The sequence below is a fragment of the Medicago sativa genome, chromosome 3, assembly GCF_051527215.1.
Source record: "Medicago sativa cultivar Bolivia chromosome 3, Bolivia_mono, whole genome shotgun sequence".
NCBI classification, from domain to species: Eukaryota; Viridiplantae; Streptophyta; class Magnoliopsida; order Fabales; family Fabaceae; genus Medicago; species Medicago sativa.
This window is the reverse complement of record NC_140751.1, coordinates 80,802,310-80,821,567: the sequence shown is the minus strand read 5'-3', so window position 1 is coordinate 80,821,567 and position 19,258 is coordinate 80,802,310. Positions and strand designations below refer to the sequence as shown.

The 19,258-nt window shown below is 34.2% G+C and overlaps 3 protein-coding genes and 1 pseudogene across 5 annotated transcripts; 2 read left to right on the top strand and 2 right to left on the bottom strand.

The window, feature by feature from the left end:
• The first annotated feature begins 1,021 nt into the window (after positions 1 to 1,021).
• Positions 1,022 to 6,189, top strand: LOC146940766 (RNA-binding KH domain-containing protein). Of its 3 annotated transcripts, none has more exons than XM_085754492.1 (9): positions 1,022 to 1,153; positions 1,966 to 2,277; positions 2,449 to 2,574; positions 2,683 to 2,715; positions 2,813 to 2,895; positions 3,729 to 3,806; positions 3,928 to 3,981; positions 4,065 to 4,193; positions 4,345 to 6,189. In XM_085754492.1, exons 4-9 carry the CDS (start codon positions 2,685 to 2,687, stop codon positions 5,893 to 5,895), a joined length of 1,926 nt encoding a protein of 641 aa, XP_085610618.1. In that variant the 5' UTR covers positions 1,022 to 1,153; positions 1,966 to 2,277; positions 2,449 to 2,574; positions 2,683 to 2,684; the 3' UTR covers positions 5,896 to 6,189. The 3 variants fall into 3 exon arrangements, with proteins under 3 accessions (XP_085610618.1, XP_085610617.1, XP_085610616.1); XM_085754491.1 differs by having other exon boundaries at positions 2,679 to 2,715; XM_085754490.1 differs by having other exon boundaries at positions 2,676 to 2,715.
• Positions 6,190 to 7,900: 1,711 nt separating this feature from the next.
• Positions 7,901 to 9,443, top strand: LOC146940765 (non-specific lipid transfer protein GPI-anchored 6-like). The gene is made up of 3 exons (XM_085754489.1): positions 7,901 to 8,463; positions 8,921 to 9,016; positions 9,105 to 9,443. Exons 1-3 carry the CDS (start codon positions 8,136 to 8,138, stop codon positions 9,239 to 9,241), a joined length of 561 nt encoding a protein of 186 aa, XP_085610615.1. The 5' UTR covers positions 7,901 to 8,135; the 3' UTR covers positions 9,242 to 9,443.
• A 1,346-nt stretch (positions 9,444 to 10,789) lies between these two features.
• LOC146940764 (F-box/kelch-repeat protein At1g55270-like) lies at positions 10,790 to 12,889 on the bottom strand. The gene is made up of 2 exons (XM_085757984.1): positions 12,730 to 12,889; positions 10,790 to 12,274 (listed from the first exon to the last, which is right to left on the bottom strand). Exons 1-2 carry the CDS (start codon positions 12,790 to 12,792, stop codon positions 11,042 to 11,044), a joined length of 1,296 nt encoding a protein of 431 aa, XP_085614110.1. The 5' UTR covers positions 12,793 to 12,889; the 3' UTR covers positions 10,790 to 11,041.
• Positions 12,890 to 16,133: 3,244 nt separating this feature from the next.
• On the bottom strand, positions 16,134 to 18,810 carry LOC146940763 (F-box/kelch-repeat protein At1g55270 pseudogene; annotated as a pseudogene).
• Positions 18,811 to 19,258: the final 448 nt, after the last annotated feature.

The following is a 19,258-nucleotide window of genomic DNA, read 5'->3' as shown; positions in this document are numbered from 1 at the left end:
ACCCAAGGAACACGAGAGGCTTAAGAAATCATCTTCCTCATAGTGTAGGTTGAGTCAGTTGTAATGTTAGAGAAACAATTATTCTTATAGGTTCTCTAAAAAAACTGTTCTTATGGGTAAACTAACAAGGCCTCGATTTCTTTAAACATTTACTTTTTTTTAATTTATCTTTTTAAACATAAACAAAATTATTATTTAAGTTTATACTCACCCTTTGTTTATCCCCATCCATTGGGATAATTTCAAAAATTTGCCTCCAACAAACATGGGAGGCTTTTGGAATCTTCCTCCTCATAGTTTATTTTGAACCAAAAGCATATATATGAATTCTCTATTTTTCACCCGACTTTTTGTAAGATACAATGTTGTTTATCCAGAAGTATTTGAAAAGTTGTAGATTGCAGGCATACAAGGTATGAATATATAGTTATTAAAAGGTGAATATTATAGGTTTCTGTCATCATTATTTAAACTATACGAATTAAATAGATGTATCTTTCATTTATTTTGCAGATTATTTTGGAGCTATGAAGGGGTGGCAAATGCATTGTCTACAAGGACCTGTTTTGATTACTTTTTCTTCTATTTATCTATATAATTATATAGGGTTTTGCTAGAAGCCACCCATGAAGGTGTCTTTTAGCAACCCACACCTCAAGGTGTGATTTCCACTTTTTAGTTATAACTTTGTTAAAAGACACCTTCATAAAAATTAGTTGGTTTCTTTTAGCAAATGCGCATAGAATAACTTGCTAAAAGAAACCTTCATAAAAGTGTCTTCTAGCAAAACCCATATATATATATGTGTGTGTGTGTGTGTGTGCGCGCGCGCGCTTCAATGTATCTTATATATTTCGTTATTGTGTTAAGTGTCAACAATTCAACGCACTACAATATACCACTTTTTGCCCGTGCGTTGCACGGGGCAAAGACTAGTTAATTATAACATCAATGATCATTAATCATGACATTGATTTTAATGTATGACATAAATTTACGACTTTTGATAAATTGGGAGAGTATATTTGTGAGCTGAGAAGTTATTGGAGGGAGAGGCTTTTTGTTTAACAGCTGAGCTACGTCAGACCACTACGGTGGCTACGCGCACTGTAATTGCAAATACATACAATTCCGATCTCTGCTTCCTTCATCGGTACTCTCTCTCTCTCTCTCTCTCTCTCTCTCTCTCTCTCTCTCGCTCTCTCTCTCCCTCTTCAAATCTTCATTTACGATTACTACTATTGCTTCCTGATTCAAACTTAAACATAGGTCTTTTTAATCAAATTTCATGTCATAATTGCTCAATACCAACGCCAAATTAATGTTTATACTTTCAGAGGTCGGTTCAAGTTTTTTCATAAAATGCTTAATATAGTTGGGCATTTAAATTTGTTGTAGATTATTCATGATTTTTAGCTGAATGTATTGCTATATTAGCGCCTCTTTAAGCTTATCTACTAACATAAGTTTTGTGAGGACTTATTAAAACAACTTATGACATTGTTCGTAAGCTATTTTCAGCTTATTTTCATGGAAACAGTGTATATATAGCTTATACGAAAACAATTTAACCTCATTTTATAGCTTCCTTGATTTAGAAAAGAAAAATAAGCCCTCCCCTCCCCTCCAAAATCCTCCATCCAAACATACCCTTAGAAATGATACTAAGTGCTTTACAAGATTTGAAATATTCTCATATGATAAAGGAATCTATGCACTTTCTTACACTTAATAAACTACTGTTACTGATGGTGTTCACAAAAAAGTACTGTTACTGTTGGTAGAAACATATATGTCAAGATACAAATGTTTACTCTACATAGGGAATGCATGTTCTTTGGTATTGCCGTTGGTAGTTATATAATCAAATTATTTTAGTATATATTAGTGGCTATGACAAAATAGTTTGTGTTATTTGGATATTGACTCAATTCTTTCCACCAATCTTTGATCACATGTACAAAGTTATTGGATAAGAGAACGACTGCGAAACTTGATTCAACGTCTGCTTCTGCACCACACAAGATGTCTGGAGCTACATCTACAACACCTTCTAGTAGCCAAAAGCTCTCTAAATTTGGTGCCAAATCTGGATTTGTTATCCCCAAAAACAAGTTATTAGGATCATTAGTCCCTATTATCCGAGGAGCTAAAAAAGATGGGGTTACTGGAGTTGTCAATGAAGAAAGTTCAAAACAAATTGAGAGGAAATCAAGATGGGGACCTGATCCGACACAGGATGCATTTGTCAGGAAGGCTAAGGTTTTGGCATTGCAGGTGTTTTCTGGAATCCTTTCTAAGCATTCTCTGTTATCATTCTTAGCTAGAAGCTGCTAAAATTACATTATAAGTTGGGTGCTATTGCATCTACATATGTGTTAATAATTCGCATGAGTTCTGGTTTCCAAGGTCTGAATAAGTGATGCTAATGTTGCACACCTTTTGTAGATTCGTGTGGACCAAATTTCAAAGTTGTTGGAATCAGAAAATCCAGAGATTAGAGACACTCAGAACTCAACGTTGGTGGATGAGAACCCAGATGAAAGCAAGTCTGGCTCTCAAATTAATAGCAAGGTTAACAACAATTGACACTTTTGTTTTTAATTGTTATTGTTATTTTTTAGATGTAGTAACTATTTATGAATAAACTACTGATGTTTATTTATGGTTCTAAGAAGTCAGAAATGCTAGAACTCGAAAAGCGGGAAGCAATAGGTATGTTTTCCTTAAGTATATATTTCCTTTTTGTTCCTCCCCTTTAATTCTTATAGCCTGCGTATTCGATAATGACCTTGATGTTAATCATATCCAGGTGAAATACTAAAATTAGATCCCAGTTACAAGCCTCCACCTGGTTTTAAACCATTGTTAAAAGAAGACAATGTTCCTTTGCCTGTAAGTATTGGTTCTAAAATTCTGCTAGGCCCAATTCCGTGCTATTTAAATTTGTTGTTAACTTGTTAATTTCATTAGTTATGAAAAGTAAAGGATACATTTACTGGATTTAGAGTTCAACTTCAGTTTTTGTTTATCTAGTATATTTTGTGCAATATCTTCCCAGTTATTGGTGAATAGCAGCAATATACTCGGTGTTTTTATGCCTTGTCAAATCCATATTATCATTATTAAGGGGTGTGGCCAAGGTTTTGTGGGCCTTATAGTATTTCTTTATGTTGTGAGCTGATGAGGGGAAATTTTAGGAGATTTGCACCAATACATATTAGGCGGTGAGGCCTTATTTTATTTCTTCATGGGTTCAAATTGAACATGGTATTTGACCTTAGCATGTTAATGAGTGTTAGTTAACTGCTCAAAAACAGGTAGCTCATTTCCAGAACTTTTCCTTTTCCAGAAATGTTCTTCTCATCCATTTTCCTTGGCTGTTTTCGTGATGGAAAATGCTGTCGGAGGTCCTCATATTCTTGAAAGAATGTTGAAAACTAAGTTGCAGTATAAGGTGTATCAATGAATTGAGCTCTAGCATCGAGTCACACTAAAAACCAGCCTATATTACAATTACGATATTCAAGTAGGATACTGATTGCTCTGTAGAGTAAGAGTGCACAATGACTCAATTTTGCTTCTAATATCTTAATGTTATCATTTGGCTTCCCTTTGTTGTATAACTTTTTAAGAATGATCTGTTATAGTTTTAGAAAAATCAAAAGTCTCTATCTAAACCTGAAGTTCTACAACGAAAACTCTTATATGCAGTACCATCTTTACAGGTCCAAGAATATCCTGGGTACAAATTTGTTGGTCTTATTTATGGGACTGAAGGTGATAATCAGAAGCGACTGGAGAAGGTAAAACCATTTTGTTGGTATCTAATCTTCCTCTTATATGCAACCCCTATCTTTTGATTGACATCCCTGAATTAAATTCTAATCTTTTAATCAATTCATATTTAATATATACATTTATCAGGAAACTGGTACCAAGATAAAAATTCATGGAACAAAAGCAGACACAGGAGAGAAAGTAAGTTCTTTAATGTGGCTTTTATTCTGCATCAAGGAAAGAACTGTAATTGTTTGCATTTGCTTTGTATGTTCCATTTCCAGGGTGAAATTAAACCAGGCACTGATGTCCAGTGCGGTTACCAAGAGATGCATGTCAACATATCAGCTGATAGTTTTGATAAAGTGGATGCAGCAATTTCCATCATTGAACTACTAATTTCCTCTGTAACGGTGAGTTGACATTTCATGCAATGCAACATAACATTTTATGATTTATGGCTGACTCAGTTATGTAGTAACACATTTTATTTTTTTTACTTTTCTATAATGATATATTTTTTGTTATTTTGATCATTATTGTCTTCTATGCTCTTCTATTCAGGGGCATTCAGCTGCTGGTTCCACACCTTCTGTATCTGTTTCTGGAGACACAACTAATGTTTTGAATCAAAACGAAGACACCACCCCTTCTCATGCAATTTCTCTTTCTCTTGAAAACCAGGCTGTGTTTCAACCTGCAGCCAGTACACAAATGCAAGGAGATCACTTTCAATACTCTGGTTCATGGTTTTCACCCTTACCATCTCATACCCCTTTATTTGCTTCTTCTGGCAGTGTAGTTCCCCCAAATCCACAACTCCTTGCTAGAGCACCCCATTTTCCATCACAAACAATGAGCCCTTCAAGTCTGATTTCAGCTTTTGGTGCTCAACCTCCACCTGTTTCTGGATTCCACCCATTTATTCCAAATCAGCAGTTTTCTATGCAAGCACCACCACCGACACAAATCTTACAGCACTCACAATGGCCTCAAACAAATCCTTTTGGTCAAGTTGGGCCACCAAGAAATCCTTCTGTAATAAGTGCACATAATTTGTCAGCACCAACAAATGCTTCACTTTCATTTCCAGTTTCTTTAAGCCAACCAACACCAACTGGACAACTCCAGACATCAGTCTCTTCAACGCCTCAACCTTTGTCTGGTATATCGCCGTCACCAATAGCTAACCAGCCATTAACCCCTCACGGCAATATGGGGCTGATGGCTCCACCGGCAGTTCCCCCTACAAGACCCGTTTCTCTCGGTCCACAACCAGATGTTGAATATAAGCCACCCCAGCCAAATATGTTGCTGATTCCACGACCTGGTAGTATTCATCCACATCATGCAGGAATGTCACCTAGACCACCATCGTCTTTGGGACCAATGCCAGGAACTGTTCATTCAACTGGAAACCATTTATTAGGACCTGTTTCATTTCCTTCGCCAAGAATATCCGCTCCACTTCCATTAGCTCAGCAATCAGGAATACCTACTTCTGCCTCTCAATACGCCCACGTAAAACCATTGGCCTCCATGCCTTCAAATTCGGGAAATTTTACCTTTCAAGGACAGCGGCCCAATGCAGACTACTATCAAGTGGTTCCCAGACCAAACAGTCAAGCTACTACTCAGGGTGGTACACAAGAGCCACCTTTTGGTCCGCGCACGCCGCCATTTAGGTTTGCTGTGCCTGATCAGCCTCTTCAAAGCTTTCAAAGGACACAAGTCTCCAACCAGCTGGATCCATCTGAAGCTTACGTCTCTGCTGCTCCTTTTGGGGGAAGTTCAGGTTCTGTCTCATTTCCACCCAGACACCCTGCATTTCCATATGCTGGTCAACCTGCACCAAGATCTCAAGTCCCACAAATGGGTATGAGGAACTTCATTCCTGCCCCTCAAATGCAAAACTTGGCCAGTCCTGATGTCCAAAGAGGTATGCACAATCGACAAAGCTATCCTGCTCAGGGAGCATGGCCTCTGAATCAGAAGTTTAGCAACAATCCCTCCTTGGCGTCCGGTAAGCCAGCACATCCTGCAGACCAAATTTATGATCCATTTTCACCTACATCTGTTGCACCTCCACACCCGAAAGGTAATCCTGGAAAATGAGGGAATTGAATATGGCTACAGATACGAAACACTGACAAATACGAAATGAGGTGATACTAATTTCATAGATTAGTAATGGGCACGGTTGTAAGATCATGTTATTTCTAAGCAGAAAGTTTGGTTGTCTCCCTTTGATGACTTACTGTATTCCTTTTTAAACCAACCTTTCTTTTTCTGAATGCCCATCAGTGATGATTGATTAGGAATTGAGTTTCATTATAGATATTGTTAGATATTTTTGTATATTCAAACATAACTTTGCCAAAATATAATCATATTTTCACTTTATGTAAACCATGTAATATTCTTTAGGATATTTCACATCAGTCATGTTTGAATTTACACTCGATGTTTTGGTACTGTTGCTTCCAGGTATCTGTTGCATCGTACACCATTTACCTTTGTTTTTTTAAAGATGTTGCTAGGATAAATAATTTAAACTATGTATAGAGACCGGTAAACTAAACAAGTTTTTTTTTTTTTGAAGGAAGTAAACTAAACAAGTTGTACCCCTCAAGAAAACATTCTAAAAATAAAATGAGACATTATCATATGGACTATGACAAATTACTATTCTGTAGTGACCAGCCAACCCTCACTGCAATGGACTCGGGACATAAAAATATACATACATAGGAGGCAACACAACACAACACAAAGCTTATTACTAGTAATTAAGTATTGTTTAGTCCAAGTTATGTTGTGCAAGTGTTAGGTCTCATCATGTCTATATTTGTTTTAGGTCTAATTAAAGATTAAACATTTAGAAGCACCAAGATAGATTGTCAAAAAAGAAGAAAAGAAGCACCTATATAGAACTAGCTTGATATAGCACTTAGGATAATTTGTCTCATTTTATCTCTGTTTACTACTTATGTGAAGTCATATAAGGAAAAACCATGTCAAAAAAGTTCATAGCAGAAAATAAATCGGTGGCTGTAATTAACTCTCAGGTCCCAACGTCGAAAGCAAAATAGTACTGTACTATAATGTTTTGGTTTGGACCATGATCAGAGACAATTTTTGTGGGTCCAATTTAATCATAATTAAATTATATAGGTAATCACGGATAGATCCACCATAATCATCACGGATTAGCCAAAATCAAATAATTTAAATTTGTCACGGGTTCATGTTATAAATACTCTTATTATATTATCATCATCCCTAAAGGAAAGGTAGTGATCAATGTACATCCCCTCTTTGCGCATGTACCGTAGTCTATAGGGAGCATAGGAACCGAGTTCTTTCATGTTAAACTTTCAAACAATCTTGTCACATAATAAATTTCAGCTAAGAATAAAATCTTGTAACAGCTTGCTCAAATTTTTAAACATATTTGTTTTGGAATGCTGGTTGGGGAGGGAATTAAGTTTTATAAAACAATTTGTCTTAAAGAATTGTTTTTTTAACCTCAACTGTCATAAACCCAATAGAATCTTAACAATTATACTAAAGTCATTATGTCGTAAAATTTTAACCCTGACGTATAACTCAAATCAAACATTCAAGATTTGGCAGCACCGGTTGAAGTGCTTTAGAGGATTTGGCCAATATAACTGAAGTTGAATCATGTGCAATCGTTCATCTAGTGTAGCGAAATCTCGACTATTGGATCAAAGATACAATCAAATATAACAATCGAGATTTGACTACACTTGTTGAGCGGTTGTAGAGGATATGAAGTCGAACCTAGATCCTATATGTAGTTTGTGCATTTAAATCTCAACTATTGCATACACTATTTTTTTCTCCATGGTTAACATCTCTTTCCCTCGTTTACCACTTCTGCACTTTGTGTGCCTAAATGCAGTGCACTCAAATGAGTCTTATCTTACTATCAAATGAGGGTATAGCCGTCTAGAGACAAAAATCCCCTCACATGTGTGATATCTAGGATGACCCCACAGCACATTGCATGACAAGGAAGAACAATTTCAAAACGTACACTCATATTTAGACACAAAATGACACGGTATAAAATACACCTAGTTTTAGTGTTGGTTAGAGAAAAAGTTAATAAAAGAACCAAAAATTACATGAATGACATCAGAATACCGTGTTGGTGTCAAATTATGATGTCTAAGAAACGTTTACGTTTCAAAATTAATATCAAACTCATATAAGTCACGAGCAAAGCAAAGTATAGCATAAAAGAGCTTATTGTTTCAGATTCTTTTCCCCACCCCACACAACAAGTCTTGATCTTTCAACTTTATTGTCCTCTCTGTCTCTCTACAATGATGGTTTCCAACAAAAGTGTAACTGCATTATTATTTCTACTGTTGGCTGGTTTTGTGAGCTCAGATTTTACAAAAGACAGAAACGATTGTGCTGATAAACTTGTTACTCTTGCTGGTTGTCTTCCATACGTTGGTGGTAGTGCCAATACCCCCACTATAGATTGTTGTACTTCCCTTAAACAAGTCCTTGATAAGACCAAAAAATGCATCTGTATCCTCATCAAAGATCGCAATGACCCCAAACTTGGTATCAAGTTGAATGCCACTCTTGCTGTACAGCTTCCAAACGCTTGTCACATACCATCTAATATAACTGAATGTGTAGGCAAGTATATTTTTCTCATGATCTTATCTAGCTATTAGTTTAGTTTGCTTTATGTATTAAGGGCCTGATTGGACTATATACATATGCTGTTTAAGCTGATTTTCATAAACTTTTCAAATAGCTTATGAAAACAACTTATAGATTATACAGAAATAATTTGACTTTATTATACATAAATGATATACGCTATAATATAAGTGTTTATTAAAATGTTTATATAAATAAGGCTTAATCATGGCCGGTCCAATAATCTTCAAAAGTAAGTGAGGCATAAAGCGAAGTTCAATATATGTCTCCTCTTTTGTCACATGAGACATTTTTCTTGTAAAATCTAATGAGAATTTTTTTTTGTTGGTCGGCCAAAAACGACGGCTTTAGTAGCTTTACTTTTGCGCCGGCCCCGTGCCTAATTCAACTCAATGGAATGTTTAATTTATACTTTTGTATTTTTTTCCAGATCTTCTACATTTGTCACCTAAATCCCCTGAAGCTAAGGTGTTTGAAGGACTTGGAAATTCTACCAAAACAAACAGTTCCTCCCCTATTTCCAGCGGTAATTATTATAATTTTAGTATTGTTATTGAGTAATTTTTGCGTGTATTGAAAATTGAAGCTAATTTGTGCCTCTAATAATGTTTAAGGTTCTGCTGAGAGGGGATCAAGCTCAAGTTCTGAGGAAAAGAGTGGTGGTGGATTGGGAAGGAGGTGGCTGGTGGCAGAGGTGGTTTGTGCTATTTTACCATTTCTTTTCATATCTCACTTCTTCATCCTAGCTTGAAGTTCAAGTTTGAATCATTATCAAGATTTAGAGAAGACTCATTACTTGAATTGGATATATTGATATTGGTTTGGTTGATGTTTTGATCTAATAATTCTCATAATTTTGTTATGTATGTTTTTCCCAATTCCTATATTTTTCTGAGCAAATTCATGTTACTGCCCATTTATCTATTTTTAGTAACTTGCTACTAGTTCACAAATCTTGTGGTTGGGTGTTCTCTTTCGTTCTGCCACTGTCCTATCTTTTTCATTCTGCCTTTCTTTGTGTGGCTATATCCTAGGTAATCTCTATAATTTTCCAACTAAAAGGAGTCTTTTAAGGAAACCAATAGGTGCTCCTTGTTTTTTTCTCACTTTTTTTTATCATGCGCTATTACACTATAAATTCACATTTGCTTTGCATCACTTTTTTTTTTCTTGGAAAAATTAGACACCAAATCGTTAATTTAAAAGAAATAAAAATCCAACAAATATCTTCACACCAATAAGAAAATCCGAGTCGGAATTCTAAAAAGGTGTTCTAGATTCAAAATCCGTTCACACATAATTTAAGACTCGTCAAATATTCTAGTTTAAATAAGTAAAGAAAACGAGAGAAAAGGAAAACTAGAGAAAGAAACTAAAAACGACGAAGATAAGCAACGTTCATCGCATCCACCGTAAATAACAGACAAAGCTCGGCTGGTGGATCAAGAAGAGTGATCAGTCAACGATTAAATCGCATTCCAAGTTGATTTTCTTTTCTTTCCTCGCTTTTTCCTTGTTCTGCTCACACTTAACACATACTGCAATTCTAGGAAAAAGCGATCTTTCTGTAATACAGAAGCCACTCTTGAGCAAAATCTCATTTTCACAAGATTATCCTTTCAACTTATCACTCATAATGGATAACCACCATGACTTCACAGGCAGTGTGGTTAAATATCAACATGAAGGACAAACTCATCATGGATAAGAAGAAATATATGGTGAGCGGAGTTGATTTTTGGAGAATGAAGACAGAGACAAGAATCACTCCAGCGTTTCCGCGAAATGACACGCCGAAGTGCTTGAATGATTTTCATCAAATTAAAGAGTGAATCTATACAGTTGTGAGACAATACTAATCATGTTTATTTTTAAAGGTTCAGTTTGCTGGAACACTGCTGAAAGAGCCATAATAATCAACTCTCTAAAACTCTGCATCAAAGCTTTCATAGCCATCATCACCATTTCAGTTTATGTAAATGATCGGGATTCAAACCATGGTGAAGTAGAAAATACTAACAGAACAATTAATTACTAACATTTATTTATAAATAAACATGGGAGCTAAAAAAAATAGGGTTTTAATTTATTAAAAAAAATGAATAAGAATGATTCATGGGGATGTGTGTTGATCATGTTTTGCAAGTATGTCACACAAGACTAAGAATGGTCATTGTTATTTACAAGAGCTCTTATATTTGACCATCTTTAACTTTTCAACATTCATTCAACATCTTATTTTCTCTCTTTCTATCACATCACCATCTGATCACATTTGATCAAATCATTGTCTATGCTTCTTTCTCTCTCGTAGTCTAGATGAGGTGTATACGTGTCTATTAATTATTTTCCTATTTATAATATGTCATCATGTCTTAGATCTATTAAGCTCACAGTAAAGCAAGAAAGAACAAACCACTATAAAATCTGGCATTTACCATAAAGTTAGGGGTAAAACTCAATCCAAATCCAAAATAGATTTGACTAGTTTTCCAGAGAAAACGTCGATATCCCTAAATGTTAACTAAGATTACCAGATAAGTTTTGTAGCTCAGGCTTCCAAAACCTGACAGCAAACAAAGTTACCCTTCAAACCTTCTCCAGCAATATTTTCCCAAATGTAAGGGTAGCTTTCTACTTGTTTATTAGGACTTGAAACATCGACCAAACTTATGCTCATTTTGTTGTGGATAATGCATAGTTTACCATTGAGTGGCGTTACTGCATCCACATGAAGGCCTTTGGAGGTACCCAAAAGAAGTGGTTTTAGATCCATTAACTTTTTCCATGAATCTGTTGTTGTGTCGTATACGGTGAGCTTCCCACGGTACCCGTAATCAAGTGCATAGATTTGTCCATTCAGTGAAATACAAATTTTATGTGAGGGACCTAAATCAAACTTATTACTCAAACCCTTTACCATTCCATTAGCAACTGGACTCCAGGTATCCGTTTCTGGTGAATATGCTTCCCACATGAAATCGTCATGGGACGTGCGTCCCTTCAAAAACCATGTTCCATTGTGAACAAAGCAATTAAAAGGCGCCATGGTAATGTTTGTATTAGATATGAAATTCCACCTATTTTGGTTGGGGTCATAAACTTGAGCAAATCTAGGATCGTTATCAATTTTTTCACATTTCCCACCAGCCACATAAAGATAATTATTTATCACACAAGAACTATTCCTTAAACAATTACTTTTCCGCGGCATGTCTGGAGCTCTGCACCATTTATTTGTACGAGCACAATAGAAAATGACACTTCTCATAGGTGGTTCCCTCACACTAATCATTCCACCGAATAAATACAGGCGACAACCACTAAGAACTTCACAACCAAACGCAGATGCTTCAGAAAATTCCCAAGGAACAGGGGGAAGGGTTTGCCATCGTTGGTAGATGGGATCAAAAGCATGCCATGAAATTCTTCCATCATTTGTTGTAATGACATATATCCACTCTTCTGCCATTCCATGACTTTTCCTAAGTGAATAAAATAAGTTTTCAGATAGAAGTTGGTTCCATCTCTTGCAAACCAAATGTAGCTTCCTATGCTCAATCCGAGGTACTCGAATCAAACAACCGATAGCAAGATCATCAGGCAGGCCAGGTAGGATAGGAGATTGGATTATTTCCCTTTCTTTACATGACTTTTTACTCCTATGTGCATCTAGTTTAATATTAGGCTGGATACCTTGCTTTGATCTTGGAACGAGTTTTCCTGCACCCGCAACTGTTTCGACGCCCGAGTCTACTTTACAATAGCAAGTAGAGGAGTCAACCTGCAAATATTCCAAAATTTCCAGTTTAGTTTGCTAATCATGATCCATTAAACAAATATTTCACACACTGCTTTATAACTTTTGGTCCCAAAATATAATATGCAATATCCCTATCAACTGAGCTAAGCTATGCATTATATATATTATATATATCATAATGTTCTATCATAAACCATCATAAACCATGTTCGGATCCAACTTACTATTCGTCATGAAATCATGGGATTAATAGAGACGATATTAGTACTATTTTTTTTTTTTTTTTGTTATGAAATTTTACTCAACCCTTAATTTAATCCCCTGGTAATATTATTAAACATTATTAATAGAAAAATAAAATAAAAGTGGCTCAATTTATATAGTCATGTGCTTATAAAAAAAATTCTCCCCTGATATTTTTGCCCATCAAAGAAAATAAATAAGAAGAAAAAAAAAAAGGAATGGATTAGACTAACCGGTGGAGTTTGAAATATAGAACTCGTTTGAGCTTTGGCATCGAGTTCAATTTGTTGGCTCATTATTCCAAATGCGGTAAGTGATTTTCAATTCTTTGATCTCTGAAACTTGACGAGAACGGTGAACAGAAAATAAGGGTTACTTCCTCTAATGCGGGTGAGAAAATATAACCACGCAAACAAGGCTTTCTATAAAAAAAAAAACAATTTAATGTTTCAAATAAATAAAAAACAATTTATCTATACTCTATACTATATATAAGAAAAAAACTCTTTTTAGTTTGTAAAAAAAAAAAAAACACTTTTTAGCTTTTTTGGGCCGGTTTTTTCGCTTTTCAACTATGCCCTCAATTTTGAATACATGACAGATAGATAAAAATAAATTTAAATATTAAAAAAATGTAACAAACACGATATATATATATATATATATATATATATATATATATATATATATATTTGGTTTGTTTTCATTTATCATTTAAAAAATGTAACAAACAAGATGAATATATTTATACTTACTTTTTCATTATTCCAATTATACATTTAAACAACTTTTCTATAATAAAGATTGTTGTTGGTGTCATTAAAAAAAAGAAATTTAGATTATGTTTTTTTGTTATATTGTTGGTGTCATTGAAAATTTTAAATGGATAATCATGGTTTGAAAGTAACAAACATTTATATTTTTAGTTTTAATCAAAATTTCACAGAAAAAACATCGTTCATAATTTTCAAATTTTAACTCAATGAAAAAGAGCGAAAAGACGGACACGTGAGTGCCCGTCTTTTCGCTAGTCTATATAAAGGGATACAAGACTTTTTTTTGTTACAAATAGATACAAAATTTTTAATTGGTTTTTCATTCTATCAATAATATATTTCATTTAAATTATTATAATTATAATTTTATCTTTTTTATAATTACATTTAAACATTTTATTAAAAGAACAATTAAATCTCATTATAATAAAACAATATTTGTTTAAAAAAAATAAGAACAATATTTGTTAAATTCTAGTATTTAAAAAAAATATATAATACAAAATAAATATTAAATTGATCACAATAGAAAAGAGAAAAAACGTGCACAAAAAAAAAATGGAGTACCTATTTATAGAGGTGTTCAAGAATTGGATTGGTTCGGTTTTGGGAGGAAAATCATCCGATCCAAACTTTTCGGTTGAGTTATTTGTTCATCCAATTTTTTTGGTTTTAAAATTAAATCCAATCGAATCCGATCCAAAAAAATTCAGTCTGGATTGGATTGGTTTTCGGTTTTCATTGTTGTATATTTTTTCATTTTCTTTTAAGAAAATATATTATTTTATGACATTTCATATAAAGGTAAGGTTAAAAAAAAAAAGATGAATAAGTAGAAAATAAAAGTAACATAAAGCAAATAAAATAGTAGGTTAAAGAAAATAGTTACATAATCGTAAATTAATAATATTTTTTAAAAGAACGAGAGAAAAAAGTCAACATTATTAAAGAACAAGTCTAGAAAATAGTTACATAATTGTAAATTAAGAAAACATTTATAAAAAAATTCATATAATAATATATATACAAGTATAAATATTTCGGTTTGGATTGGATCGGTTTATACTAAGGTAGCAGAAAACCAATCCAATCCATTTAAAATTACAGTTTTTTCGGTTTTCGGTTTGGTTCAGTTTTTAGTTTTCGGTTCCGATTACTGCGGTTTGCTTTGTTTAGTTTTCGGTTCCGATTACTGCGGTTTGCTTTGGATTGGATTGGACTGGACATGAACACCCCTATTTACCTTTGTGTTTTTTTTTTTCTTTTTTTGAAAAATAGGTAAAGTATCTACCAACGTCAATGCACTTAGTCCATACTTTGTTTACATTTTATTTGGATGATGAACTAAAGACAAGAATGTTAGTTCCTCTCTTTACCCTTCTAAGAAAGAAGACCGCATTGTTTGAAAGAAGGAAGTTGATGGTGAATATTCTGTCAAGAGTGCTTACCAGAGGTGTATGCAGGAAATTCTTGATGTATGTCACTTTAAAGTTCAAGGTGCATGGGATATTATTCGGAAACTTAAGATGTCGTCGAAAGTTAAAAAAATTATTTGGAGAATTTGTAGAAATTGTCTTCCAGCCCGTATGAGGCTTAGAGACAAAGGTGTTAATTGTGACACAACTTTTGCCTTTTGTAATTTGGAGGATGAGGATAATCTTCGTCTCTTTTTCAGGTGCCCAAGTAGTTGTAACATTTGGAGTATCTGGGAAGGCTATTCCTCCATATCCAATATCTTAAGTCAAGCTCATGACATCAAGACTATGATTTTTAACATTTTGCTGGTGTTAGGAGTCGATGATGCAGCTATTTTCTGTTGTATTCTTTGAAGCATTTGAAAGCAAAAAACAATAAAATTTGGAATAAGGTAACAGATGCACAACCCTTTATTCTTTTGCGTGCAAAAATCAGCTTGCAAAGGAGTGTGGCAAGAATCTTTCAACAAACAGCACCAAATATTCAGCAACATGGTAATGTGTCTTGGACAAAGCCTAATGCAGGACGATGCAAATACAACACTGATGCATCTTTTTCAAAACAACTTAATAAGGTTGGAATAGGTAAGTACGTGCATTAGAGACGATGATGGTGCTTTTGTCCTTGTCAAAACTGAGTAGTAGTTTAGTCCAATCTGTGAAGTTCATATTGGAGAAGCTCTTGATTTACTTTCAGCGTTGGATTGGGTTCATGGGCTTAATCTGGGACCTATCGATTTTGAGCTTGATGTAAAGAGAGTGGTTGGTAATTTTTTTTATCACCTAGGCACGAGTTACAGAATTTGGAATTATTATCCAAAATTGTAAATAGGAGTATCTTCTTTAATGATTCAGGAGAGTGTGAGCAGATGTAATTATGGATACTAATGTATAAAAGTTTGATATTAAGAAAAGTGTAAAAATTATCCTATTATTGTCATTGGTGATTAGGCTGAATACTGATGTATAAAAGTTTGATATTTATACTCAAAAAAAAAAAAATTTGATATTTATACAAATTTCTTAAGTAATGCAAAGTTCATGGCTATGACTTCAAAAACAGTTTAAAAGTCTTGCTAATAACATCATATTTATAAAATGAAAAACAATAGTTACCGCATGTGAAACATCTGCTCCCAATTCGAGATTGTTAAGGAACGAACTCATTCAATTATTGAAATCAACTAAGTAATAACATCATATTTATAGGATGAAAAACAATAGTTTTTCTACATGTCTCACACAAGATAATGGACAAACCTATTGTTTCTGATTTTCCAAAGAAAACATGAACTGAGATTAAAAAATATACTGCTATATTGTACATGTGACAAACCTTACATCTTTTAACATAAGAATGTGCAACATCTGCACTATACTTGAGAGTGAAAATGAATGGCTCAATTTTATTGTCAATCAACAATTAACAGCATCCGTACAAGATGAAAAACATAATTTTCCCTCATGTCCCTCACAAGAAAAATGGATTAACCTATTTTGTATGATTTACCAAAGAAAACATCGATTTCCCAAAATGTTAACAAAAATTAGCAGATAAATTTTGTAGCTCAGGCTTCAAGCACCTGACAACATTCAATGAAATCCTTCGACCTTCCTCCAGCAACATTTTCCCGAATGTAATTGTTGCTTTGTACTTCTTTATTAGGACTTGAAACATCTACTAGATCGATGCTCATATTTTCGTAGATAATGCATAACTTTCCTTTAAGGGGAACAACTGCAGCCACGGGGGAGGTATGCAAATCAAGTAGTTTGCTATCCATAACCATTCTCCATGAATCTGTTTCTCTGTCGTATACGGTGAGCTTCAATCTGTCCCGAGAATCAAGTGATATAGTTGCCCGTTCAGTGAAATACAAAGCTTATTACTCAAACCCGTTACCATTCCATCAGTAACAGGGCTCCCAAGTATTTGTTTCCGGAGAATATGCTTCACATACAATATTGTGATTGGACCCTAGTCCATTCAAAAACCACGTTCCAATCGTGAACAAAGCCAAAAAAGGGCCCCATGGTAATACTCGTCTCTGAGATGAAATTCCACCTATTTTGTTTGGGGTCATAAACTTCAGCAAACCCAACAGCTCCATTAATTTTTTCACATTCCCCACCAGCCACATAGAGACGATTAGTTATAACACATGAGCCATACATTATCCAATGACGTTTTTGCTGCATGTCTTGAGATCTATACCATTTATTTGTACTAGCACAATAGAAAACGGCGCTTCTCAAAGGTCCTCTTATAGGATGTTTTCCACCAAATAAGTAGAGGTGGCAGCTACAAGAACTTCACAGCAAAACGACGATGCTTCCGAGTATTCCGAAGGAACAGGAGGAAGGGATTGCCATAGTTGGTAGATGAGATCAAATGCATGCACTGAAATTCTTCTATTAAGGTCTTTCTTGATGACATATATCCACTCTTCTGCCATTCCATGACTTTTCCTAAGTGAATAAAACAAGTTTTCAGATAGAAGTTGGTTCCATCTCTTGCAAACCAAATGTAGCTTCCTATGCTCAATCCGAGGTACTCGAATCAAACAAGCGATAGCAAGATCATCAGGAAGGTCAGGTAGGAGAGAAGATTGAATTCTTGCCCTCTCTATACATGACCTTTTACTCCTAAGTGCATATGATTTAATGTTAGGTTGGATACCTTGCTTTGATCTTCGAACGAGTTTTCCTGCACCTGCAACTGCTCTGAGGCCCAAGTCTACTTTACAATAGCAAGTAGCAGAGTCATCCTGCAAATCTTCCCAAATTTCCAGGTTAGTTCGCTAATCATGATCCATTAAACAAATAATTCATAATGTATGAGGTAAACAAATATTTCACACACTATGCTTTATAACTCTTGGTCCAAGATATAAAACATCTTTTACGCTAGTATTTTTCTATCTGGGAAAATAACTACACAATATGTTTTGCTTATCTAAACAAAAATAATAATAACTTCACAATGTTTTGATGTATCAACCAAAAAGAATTACTCCATCAAACTCGAATTTCATATTTTATTTAGAAATTTCCTATTTATTGCAAGCATATTATATATGAATGTAGTTGTAGAATGTAGACATTATACTTTAAACGTTTACAGTGAGATTCAATAAATAAACAAATAAAAACATCAAAGCATTCTTCATGAAATAATCAAATTACGGTATGTTTATATGATTTTATGCCTAGTTTATACTACGTAATCTAACCAATGTAAGTATTACTGTTAATATAAAAATATGATTAAAAAGAAAATAAAAGTGCTATAACTATTGATGCATGTCAAAGAATTTTCGTTCAGGAACTAAATTTATGTAGTCATGTATGTTTTCAATCTATGATAATAAATTTATTCTCCCCTAACATTTGACGTAAAAGAAAGGAAAAAAGGAATGGATTAGACTAACCGATGGAACTTGAATTATTTGGCTCATAATTCCAAATCACAGTATCAATGTATCTTTAAATTCTTTGAACTGCACGGTAAGGGTGACCAGAAAATAAGGGTTATACTATATGTGTATTTCACCAACAACACCTGTACCTCTAATATGTGTGAAGAATGTTGTTCACACTTCACTCAATACTAGGAAATAGTAGTAATTTACCAATATAACCTCATCGGCAGTTAATTGCCGATGAATTTTAGCTGACGGTCGTTAACTGCCGATGGATATTTACGTCTTTTTCTAATGTGTTTCAGCCTTGTTAGAAGTGTAAACAACAATTTTCAATATGTGTGCAGTAGCACGAGTGGGAACCAGGCTAGGCTTTCCATAGAAATAGGCCTCACATGCTCAAAAAGTTTACGGCCAAAAAAATTGGTGAATCTCATATCGCACCCTCTGATTGCTCGCGCGACCTGGTTTTTTTAAAAAAAAAAATCGGAGGCTTTTGCATGATTTTTACGCATTTGAAATAAAAAATCTGAAATAAAGTGTGGTGTTTGAGAAGTGCGGATGGCACTATAAGAAATAAAGTGTGGTGTTTGAGAAGTGTGGATGGCACGATAAGAAATTACCAAATTGTTATCTTTCATTATTCGTCTTAGAGTCTTATTAACGAGCAGGGACGGATGCATGTGGTCTTATATGTGGGCTTGTGCCCACACAAAAATTTTAGAAACTATTTTTTAGTAGTATAAAATGTATCAATAGTTGACATTTTGACCACATGGCTCACACTTATCATAAATCATTTCTCTCTTGGCCCACACTTATCATCATATATCTCAAAAATTTTCTTAATAATATGAATATTATCAATAATCGGATGCGAAATCAGATGAGAGATGACCGGTTAAATGATTGTTTAGTTATTTATATAGTGGAATATATTTTTATTGATATTAAAAATGATAAAATCATTCAAATTTTCCATAATATGAAAAATTGTATAGAACAATGGTACAAATTTTCATATATGGTGCCCCCACTATTCAAAAATCTTGGATCCGTCACTGTTAACGAGTGCCCGGGACACTCTTT

Coding starts and splice junctions, on each gene's coding strand:
- LOC146940766 (XM_085754490.1), top strand. CDS start 2,026: ATGTCTGGAGCTACATCTACAACACCTTCTAGTAGCCAAAAGCTCTCT. Junction 2,896..3,728: donor AAGACAATGTTCCTTTGCCT/GTAAGTATTGGT, acceptor CCATCTTTACAG/GTCCAAGAATATCCTGGGTA. Junction 4,194..4,344: donor TACTAATTTCCTCTGTAACG/GTGAGTTGACAT, acceptor TCTTCTATTCAG/GGGCATTCAGCTGCTGGTTC.
- LOC146940765 (XM_085754489.1), top strand. CDS start 8,136: ATGATGGTTTCCAACAAAAGTGTAACTGCATTATTATTTCTACTGTTG. Junction 8,464..8,920: donor TAATATAACTGAATGTGTAG/GCAAGTATATTT, acceptor ATTTTTTTCCAG/ATCTTCTACATTTGTCACCT. Junction 9,017..9,104: donor TTCCTCCCCTATTTCCAGCG/GTAATTATTATA, acceptor ATAATGTTTAAG/GTTCTGCTGAGAGGGGATCA.
- LOC146940764 (XM_085757984.1), bottom strand. CDS start 12,792: ATGAGCCAACAAATTGAACTCGATGCCAAAGCTCAAACGAGTTCTATA. Junction 12,275..12,729: donor CTATATTTCAAACTCCACCG/GTTAGTCTAATC, acceptor GAATATTTGCAG/GTTGACTCCTCTACTTGCTA.